The 9592-nt window shown below is 43.4% G+C and overlaps 1 protein-coding gene across 1 annotated transcript; it reads right to left on the reverse strand.

Moving 5' to 3' along the window:
* Window positions 1-5862: 5862 nt before the first annotated feature.
* Window positions 5863-6699, reverse strand: LOC138901591 (uncharacterized). Its single transcript, XM_070189365.1, has 3 exons — window positions 6214-6699; window positions 5934-6097; window positions 5863-5866 (listed from the first exon to the last, which is right to left on the reverse strand). Exons 1-3 carry the CDS (start codon window positions 6697-6699, stop codon window positions 5863-5865), a joined length of 654 nt encoding a protein of 217 aa, XP_070045466.1.
* Between the last annotated feature and the right edge of the window lie 2893 nt (window positions 6700-9592).

The raw sequence follows: 9592 nt of genomic DNA on the forward strand, positions 1-9592 counted from the left end.
AGTATGGGTAGCAAGGTCTGGCTCGTCAGACTGGCCAGCCGATGCCTCTGCTGATGGTGCTGCTGGGTGTGCTAGTACTGGTGGATTTGTCTCCATCAGTAGGTCAAATAGAAGATCACCATCAACTGCAATCTTGGTCACTTCTTTCCTCAATCTGTCCACTGATTTCTTCGAGGCCTGAGACTTTCTCATCTTCTTCACCCGTTTGCCAAACTCCTCAATAGCTCGCCCATGTGCCACCAGTGTATCCAGAAGGTCTGGTTCTCCAGGATCTTCTTCAATATTTCCTCTACTGATGGAGGAACATGTGGTGTTGCTGGGGTGGAAGATTGTGCTGCAACAACACTGGATATGTTAAACAGCTTTGAAGTAGTTGTCTGTATCCAGTTGTTGAGACTCGCAACGCAGTAAGTGGATATGTGGATGAGGCAGGCACTGATACTGGTGTTGATGGTCTAGAAGATGAAGGTGGTGGCATGTTAGCTATCTCGGTGGAAGGACTAGTTATTGTGGAAGGCATGGCAGTTGTTGAAGGCATATGAGCTATAGAAGGCTCAACAGCTGACTCTGTAACCACCACCGATGGATCATTAGACTGGCCAACGGTGGCAGTTGCCTTACCCTTGAACTTTGGGTTTCCCGGACCTTGCAAGGAGTACCATGAGTAGGGCTTCTTGGCCCGTACTTTTATATCAAAACTCCTCGGCTCCATTTTTGCATCCGTGAGATATTTTGTGAGGGTGTTGGGATATGGATAGGAGCTTTCACCTTTTCGGACAACCATTGATATGTTGACCGACATGATGGCACCCATATTGATTGGGTATCCGTCCATGATAGATGCCACCAAATCTACTCGGGGGATAGGAAGATTGTTCTCATTCTGGCTCGGGTCTATAAGGCTGCACGCAAAAGTTTGCCACCCTTTTGCTTCAAAATTGAGGGTGGCCCGTGCAATGGGAACCCCCGTTATGATCCACGGTGGTGATGGTCCTAGAGAAGCCAAAATATCTTCTAACCAAGGGCGAGCTGCATCACCCATAGCAAGCTTCTCCAAGTACTGGATTGCCTCTACCTCTTCAAGTCCCAGGTAAGTGTTCAGAATGCTTGGGTCGAATCTGACTTTCAAATTTCTCACTTTGGTCACTTTTGTACCCTTCTTGATGTGTACCATATTAGCATAAAACTCCCGTACCAAGTGCTCTTTGTCATCCATAACACTCTAGGTGAAACACATCCACCCCTTGCGCTCCCTAAACTGATTAAGAACATTTGGATTGTATTTATCCAAATCCGTCAGTAAGAATTGTCGCTCAAGTGTGAGCGATCTTTGGGGCCACCGTTCCTTGAACCTTGTGAAGGTTGTCAAGCTCACAAACCTATCTTCCCATACCTCCTTCTTCTTCAACCTCTCTAATCCGCCCACTCTAGTGTCACCTCCCCTACCATCATCAAGAACATCATCATCATCTACTGCAACTGGTGCAGAGGGAGTGAGTGTAGAGGAGGGCTCTGAACCCTGGCTACCGGCATCGAAACCCTCAAAAGAACTTGCTGTGGTGGAGGGTTCATTGCGCAGTTGGTATCTCCCAGTGAATTGTGGTGGTTGGTACTGGGCCTCAGGTTGTACCTCCACTGAGTTACCCTCAGAGGCTTCCCTAGACGGGACATATGAACTAGATTCTGAGGGCTCTGTGGCCCTACCTCTCCCAGTAGTCGGCTTTTTGGCGATGGCTTTTGATTGCACTCCAGTGGGTGAGTGCCCTTTCCTCGGCCTCGGAAGGGTTCACCTCTCCCTTTAGATGTATCGCCTCTACCTTGTGACCGAACCATTATCTGTAATACAAGGCACATAAGTCAGTTAGAGTCCAAAATAGTGTAAATAGTTGCATTACAGTTGCAGGAAAATAGTCTACAGAAGAGACAGTGCGGATCGCACAATTTTGAGTGCGGCCGCAGACTGCCATGTGCAGACCGTACAATTTCAAAGTGCGGTCGCATATCCTAAAGTGTGGACCGCATAATTTTGAGTGCGGACGCACATTCCCAAGTTCAGAACACTGGTTCTCTGAAGTTCCAAAGTGCGGTCTCACTCATTTTTTCTGTGGCCGCACAATTTCTCTGCGGACCACACAATTTTGAGTGCGGTCCGCACTTTTCATGCAACACATTTGCCCTAATTTAAGATCTGCGGACCGCACAATTTTGTGTGCGGCCGCACAATTTTGTGTCTGGCCGTACAATTTGAAATTAAGCGGCACTGACTTTAGGTTTTGCAATTTTTGCACAATTTAGACATGGTATTTGCAAATAAACATGATTAATGATCTACCCAGTCCCCAATGAATACACATGATATAACCCACATGATTTTAAGCACACATGAATAACATTTGATATTTTAGGACTACAAATAACTATACTAATCAAGAATAAAAATTAAGAAAAATGGAAAAATCTAACATGGATTGAACATACCAGTGATGAAGGATGCAGGTGAGAATCTAAACTTGATGAAATGAGTATGGAGTGTGAGATATTTTGCGGTGCACTGTGTTTTCTTAGGTCTTAAGAACTCAGTGTGTGTAAAGTTGTAAATAGTGCTCAGAGGACCTATTTATAAGTTTACCAAGTCGGTCAAAAGTTGAGTTGAGTGTGGCCGCACAATTTTAAGTGCGGACGCACTCTTTACCTGGACCTTTGTTGAGATTCTGCGATCCGCACAAAAGTGAGTGTGGCCGCAGAAATTTGTGCGGTCCACACATTTTTGTGTGCGGCCGTAGAATGGCCTATTCTCAGCAACTCAAAACTTCAGAGAGTTCATATTTTTGGGTCTCCAGTTCTGCGGCCGCAGACTCCTTACTACGGTTGCATTTATTATTATGCGGTCTGCACTTTGTTCCACACTTGGCCAAATTTTTCGAACACGGTCCATGCAATGCACACTCATTCCTGCAATTCATTTCAAAACCAGTTAGCTTAAAACAAAACTTATCTAACAAAGAAGAAAATGAAAAATGAAAAGAAATATGGGTTGCCTCCCAAGAAGCGCTTGATTTAACGTCGCGGCACGATGCAGATTACCATCAATCACTTGAAATGAATTAATGCCACGATGTAGCCATCATCAAATTTGCCAAGATAATGCTTCACCCGGTGACCATTGATTCTAAACACTTCATCATTTTTATTTTTCAAGTTCAATGCACCGAAGGGTGTCACATGAACAACCTCAAATAGACCACTCCACTTAGACTTCAACTTTCCCGGAAACATTCGTAACCGAGAATTGAACAATAACATAAGATCACCTTCTTTGAACTCTTTGTTCCGAATGTACTTTTCATGGAGGTACTTTCTCTTGTCCTTATATAAGGATGAACTTGAATATGCATGGTACCGGAATTTATCAAGCTCATTCAATTGTGCCACCCTTAAGTTGGCGGCGACATCCCATTCAAGATTAAGCTTCTTCAATGCCCACATAGCTTTGTGCTCAAGTTCCACCGGAAGGTGACAAGCTTTCCCGAATACTAACCAGTACAGAGACATACCAATCGGTGTTTTGTAAGCCGTCCTATAAGCCCAAAGAGCACCATCAAGTTTCTTTGACCAATCCGTCCGCTTGATATTCACTTTCTTTGACAAAAGACTCTTGATCTCCCGGTTGGAGACTTCCACTTGCCCGCTTCCTTGAGGATGATAGAGGGTCGATACTTTGTGAGTAAGGTATCAAAATCTTTGTTGTAAAAGTGCGATCCCCCTTCACTAATAATGGCCCTTGGAGTACCGAATCTCGTGAAGATGTTCTTTTTCAAAAATGCCACCACGCTTCGAGCTTCATTGTTGGGTAAAGCCACGGCTTTAACCCACTTTGACACATAATCCATCGCTACCAAAATGTAAGTGTTCCCACAAGAGCTCATGAACATACCCATAAAATCAATGCCCCACACATCAAAAATGTCAATCTCCAAGATGGTGGTGAGGGGCATCTCATTTTTCTTTGGAATCCCCCCGGCCCTTTGACATTCATCACAATGCTTGACGAGATTGCTAGCATCCTTGTAAAGAGTAGGCCAATAGAATCCACAACTCAACATTTTTGTTGCCGTTCTAGCTGCCCCATAGTGACCACTATATGGTGAAGACTGGCAAGCCTCAATAATTTCCACTTGTTCCTCCTTCGGTACACATCATCGAATCACACTATCGGTACAAATTCGGAAGAGATACGGCACATCCCAATAATAGTCAAGGCAATACCGTTTGAGCTTCTTCCTTTGGTTTGAAGAGAAATCATTCGGTACGATAGCACTCACAAGATAATTGGCTAAGTCAGCGAACCATGGCATCCCGGTCATTAAAATGGCTAGAAGCTACTCGTCGAGGAAGAAATCATTTATCTCAAGGCCGTCATGCGGCCTCCCCTCCTCCTCCAAACGAGACAAGTGGTCCTCCACTTGGTTTTCACTACCCTTGCGGTCTTGAATCTCTAGATCAAACTATTGCAATAGAAGCACCCACCGCATTAAACTTGCCTTTGAATCTTTTTTGCTTATTAAGTATCGAAGCGCCACATGATCGGTGTGGACAATCACCTTTGTAACCATCAAGTACGGGCGGAACTTCTCCATAGCAAAGATAATAGCAAGGAGCTCTTTTTTGGTCACTGTGTAATTGACTTGGGCATCATTCATGGTCTTACTAGCATAGTAGACCGAATAGAAGATTTTGTTGATACGTTGCCCCAAAACTGCTCCGACCGCCACATCACTTGCGTCACACATGAGCTCAAAATGCAAGCTCCAATCCGGTGCGGTGATAATAGGAGTAGTAGTGTATTTGAACTTGAGCAATTCGAATGCCTTCATACACTCCTCGTTGAAATGGAACTTGGCATCCTTCTCCAAAAGTTTACACAAGGGGTTCACCACTTTGGAAAAATGCTTGATGATTCGGCGATAGAACCCCGCATGACCCAAGAAGCTCCTCACTCCCTTCACGGATGTAGGGGTGGGAGTTTAGAGATCATATCTATTTTGGCCTTGTCGACCTCAATACCATGCTTTAAAATTTTGTGGCCGAGGACTATGCCTTCTTCGACCATGAAGTAACATTTCTCCCAATTCAAAGCCAAGTTTGTCTCATCACATCTTTCCAAGACCTTATCCAAGTTGTTCAAGCAATCATTAAAGGAATTCCCAACAACAGAGAAATCATCCATGAAGACCTCAAGAAAATCCTCCGCCATGTTCGTGAAGATGGCCATCATACACCGTTGAAAAGTCGTTGGTGCATTGCATAACCCAAATGGCATCCGCGAGAATACGAAAGTACCATAGGGACAAGTGAAAGTAGTCTTCTCTTGGTCCTCTGGAGAAATAAGAATTTAATTGTAGCCGGAATATCCATTAAGGAAACAATAGAAAGCTCGACCGGCCAACCTATCAAGCATTTGATCAAGAAATGGGAGTGGGAAATGATCTTTCTTTGTAACTTTGTTGAGCTTCCGATAGTCCATGCACACTCTCCACCCGGTCACCGTTCTTGTAGGAATTAACTCGTTATTGTCATTGGTGACCACACTCATGCCCCCTTTATTTGGGATGCATTGCACCGGAGAGGTCCACGAGCTATCGAAAATGGGGTAAATAACCCCGGCATCCAACCACTTTATGATATCCTTCTTCACCACCTCTTGCATTGCTTCATATAGTCTTCTTTGATGTTCAACGGAGGGTTTGGCATCCTCCTCCAAAATAATCTTGTACATGTAAAAGGCGGGGCTTATACCCCAAATATATGCCAATGTCCATCCTATAGCTTTCTTCCTCTTTTGTAGCACCGCCAAAGTAAAGTCTACCTGCACGTTAGACAAACAAGAGGAAAGAATAACCGGTAAAGTAGAAAATGGCCCAACGAATTCATACCTGAGATGTAGAGGCAATGGCTTCAACTCCAAAGTGGGAGGCTCCTCGATTGAGGGCTTTGTTGGAGGAGTATTCCGGTTCTCAAGATCTAAGGATAATTTCCAAGGTTCATAAGTGTACGACCCCATTCCTTGCAATGCATTTACACATTCCACATAGCCATCCTTCTCATCATCATCATCATTATTAACAATACAGCCTCCAAAGTATCATCAATATTCTTTATGGCACTAGCATCATCAACAATCACCTAGGTCACTAAGTCCACAAACGAACAAACTTCATTGCTATTTGATTGCCTTATAGATTTGCATACATGGAAAACCACCTTTTCATCGCCCACCCTGAAGGTGAGCTCACCAGCTTCCACATCAACAAGAGCCTTCCCCGTAGGAAGGAAAGTTCTACCCAAGATAATAGGTACCTCATAATCCACTTCGCAATCAAGAATCACAAAGTTCTCCGGGAGGATGAACTTATCAACACGAACCAACACATCATCAATAATACCCAATGGTCTCTTCATAGTATGATCCACCATTTTTACCCTCATAGATGTGGGTCTTGGTTGCCTAATTTCCAAAGTTTTGAACACCGAGTAGGGCATCAAGTTGATACTTGACCCTAGATCACATATAGCTTTGGCAAAGTCGGCACTTCCAATAGTGCAAGGGATTGTGAAAGTGTCGGAATCTTCTAATTTCGGAGCCATTGAGTGCACAATAGCACTCACTTGATATGTCATCTTGATAGTCTCATAATTCATTGATCTTTTATTTGTCACCAAATCCTTCATGAACTTTGCATAGCCGAGAATTTGTTCCAACGCCTCAACCAATGGCACATTAATGGATAAGCTCTTCATCATGTCAATAAACTTCTTGAATTGGTTCTCACTATTTTTCTTGGAGATCCTTTGAGGGTATGGAGGAGGAGGCCTTGGCATTGGTGCCTTGTCCTTTGGCACTACCGGTTCCGGTATGTCAATCACGTGTTCCCTAGACGGGTTCACTTCTTCTTGAGTCTCCTCTATATTTTCATCAATATCAATTCTCACTTTTTCACTAGCTTGAACCACATTGCTTGGAATTTCATCTTCTTGAATTACTACATCATCATCCACAATTCTTCTTTGGTTTGATGTTGTTTCCTTCCCACATTTTCCACTCCTTGTGATTACGGCCATGGCATGTCCCGTGTTGTTCCCACCCTTCGGGTTCACCACCGTGTCACTAGGTAATGCCCCTTAGGATGAGTGTTTAAAGCTTGCGAGATTTTCCCTAATTGAACCTCCAAATTGTGGATTGAAGTGTTGTGAGAGGCTAGTTGAGCATCGGAGTCGGCATTTTTCTCCATCATTTGTTTGAACATATTTTTAATCCGTCACATCTCATTATTGGAAGAGCTAGAATCATGAGATGGATAAGGAGGCGGGTTGTTTGGTTGTTGATACATCGGAGGCCTTTGAAAGCCCGGCCCCCAATTCCCTTGGTTATTGTTCCAACCCCCTTGGTTGTTGACTCCCCAATATCCTTGATTATTGCCACCCCAATTGCCTTGGTTGCCTTGATTGTTCCAATTACCTTGATTATTGTTATTGTTCCAATTACCTTGATTATTGGTACCACCACTCCAATTGCCTTGGTGATTTTGATTGTTCCAATTTCCTTGATTTCCTTGAGATCGCCATTGTTGTTGATTCGGACCTTGAGAGTTGTTTCTTTGCCATTGGTAGTTATTCACATATTGCACTTCTTTCTCTTTCTCATTGTATGATTCGTCTTGGTCAAACCCACTATCATCTTGCACAAATTGTTCCACACGGTTTTGTAATTGTTGACCCTTTTGCCTTCGCTTGTTCACCATCATATTGACACCTTCCATTGCATTTACTTGCTTAGGACCTTGAACCTGTTGAAGTTGAGCTTTGGCCAATTGATTCATTGTAGTGGTCAACTTGGCAATTGCTTGCCCATGATCATACAATTCTTTGTGTATGTGAATCAAATTTGAATCACCTTGAGGAAAATTTGCTCTACTTTGCCATGCCGATGAAGTATCCGCCATTTCATCTGAGATTTCACAAGCTTCGGCATATGGTGTTGTCATGAAATTTCCACCGGTAAGTTGGTTGACCATGCATTGATTGGTAGTATTGATCCCCCTGTAGAAGGTTTGTTGAATCATAGCCTTAGTCATGTCATTATTCGGGCACTCTTTCACCATAGTGCGGTACCTCTCCCATATCTCGTGCAAAGGCTCATTGTATTCTTGTTTGAATGCTAGAATCTCATCTCTAAGAGTAGCCATATGCCCGGGAGAAAAGAACTTGGCAATGAATTTTTCTGCCAATTCATCCCATGTATGGATAGAATGGTTTGGCAATCTTTCTAACCAGTCCAAGGCTTTCCCCCATAGAGAGAAGGGAAATAGCCTCAACCTTAGAGCATCCTCGGAGACGTTGGTCTATTTATCCCCCATTAAGTGTCCACAAATCCTTTCAAGTGTTTGTACGCATTTTGATTCGGAGCCCCGGTGAAGAAACCCCGTTGCTCAAGAAATATGAGCATAACATTTGTGATTTTAAAGTTGCCCGCCCTAACGCGGGACGGGACTATGGCACTTGCATATCCTTCATTCGGTAACACCCGGTGTGGAGCCGCTCTTGGTGGATTTGGGGGTGGAATGGGAATGTTGTCTTTAGGCGGTCGGCCTCGTCTATTTGCTTGAGGTCAAAAGGAACCTCTTCAACTGGGTCATCTTCCACGTCCACATCCCCCAAAGGCATGTTTCTGAGAGGATCATTGTTGAGAGCCATTTTTGTATCTACAATCGATTCACAAAAAGGTTAGTAACCCGAAAGGAAAAGAAGACAAATCACACACAAAACTAAATATATAGCTAAATCCATTTTAGCTCCCCGGCAACGGCGCAAAAAATTGATGTAGCCCAAATTCACACCACCGATTGGGTTTGTGAAGCGGTCGATGCAATTATAATTACCCAACTTTGAGTCGGGGTCGATTCCTCAGAGAGCTAATATTGGATTAGGTATATACTTAGACTCGGTGTATGACGTGCCTAAAATGCACTTCCACATACTTGGTTGTTTCTTTCTACTTCTAAAGTTTATGCAATTGTTTGTAAATGTAAAGCTATAGAACGATATTTTAGGTGTTGTTGTTTTTCAAGTTTATAAAAGATCTAGGGCTGTGACTTCCACCTAGGTAGTTACCTAACGGGTTGTGGTCTTAAGGGCATGTTTCGTTGGTCGGGGTGTAATATAGCAATCAACACGCGATTACCCACTCGATACCTCTCGGTAATTAGAGTGGTTTTGCCCAATTTGTCTTTCTCAAGTCCAAATGGGTAATTCACAAAACCGTTGATATATGCTCAAGTCGGGTTTTACTATCTCTAGATTCAGCCCTTTAATTGGGACTATCAATTTCTTGAGTTCACCCCAATTTTTGTTAGCCAGGTTTTCCTAGAATTATTCTCTCTTTCTCAAGTAGAGACCAAGTCAATTAGGCATGAATCAATGTTTGCGACCATTAATTCCTAAATTCAAGCAGGAACTAGGCTAAATATCATACACCCAACCTTAAACAAGTCCTAAATCAAACACCCATTAGATACCCACAATAGGGTTGGATCAC

The sequence above is a fragment of the Nicotiana tomentosiformis genome, chromosome 11 (genome assembly GCF_000390325.3).
Source record: "Nicotiana tomentosiformis chromosome 11, ASM39032v3, whole genome shotgun sequence".
In the NCBI taxonomy this organism is placed as follows: Eukaryota; Viridiplantae; Streptophyta; class Magnoliopsida; order Solanales; family Solanaceae; genus Nicotiana; species Nicotiana tomentosiformis.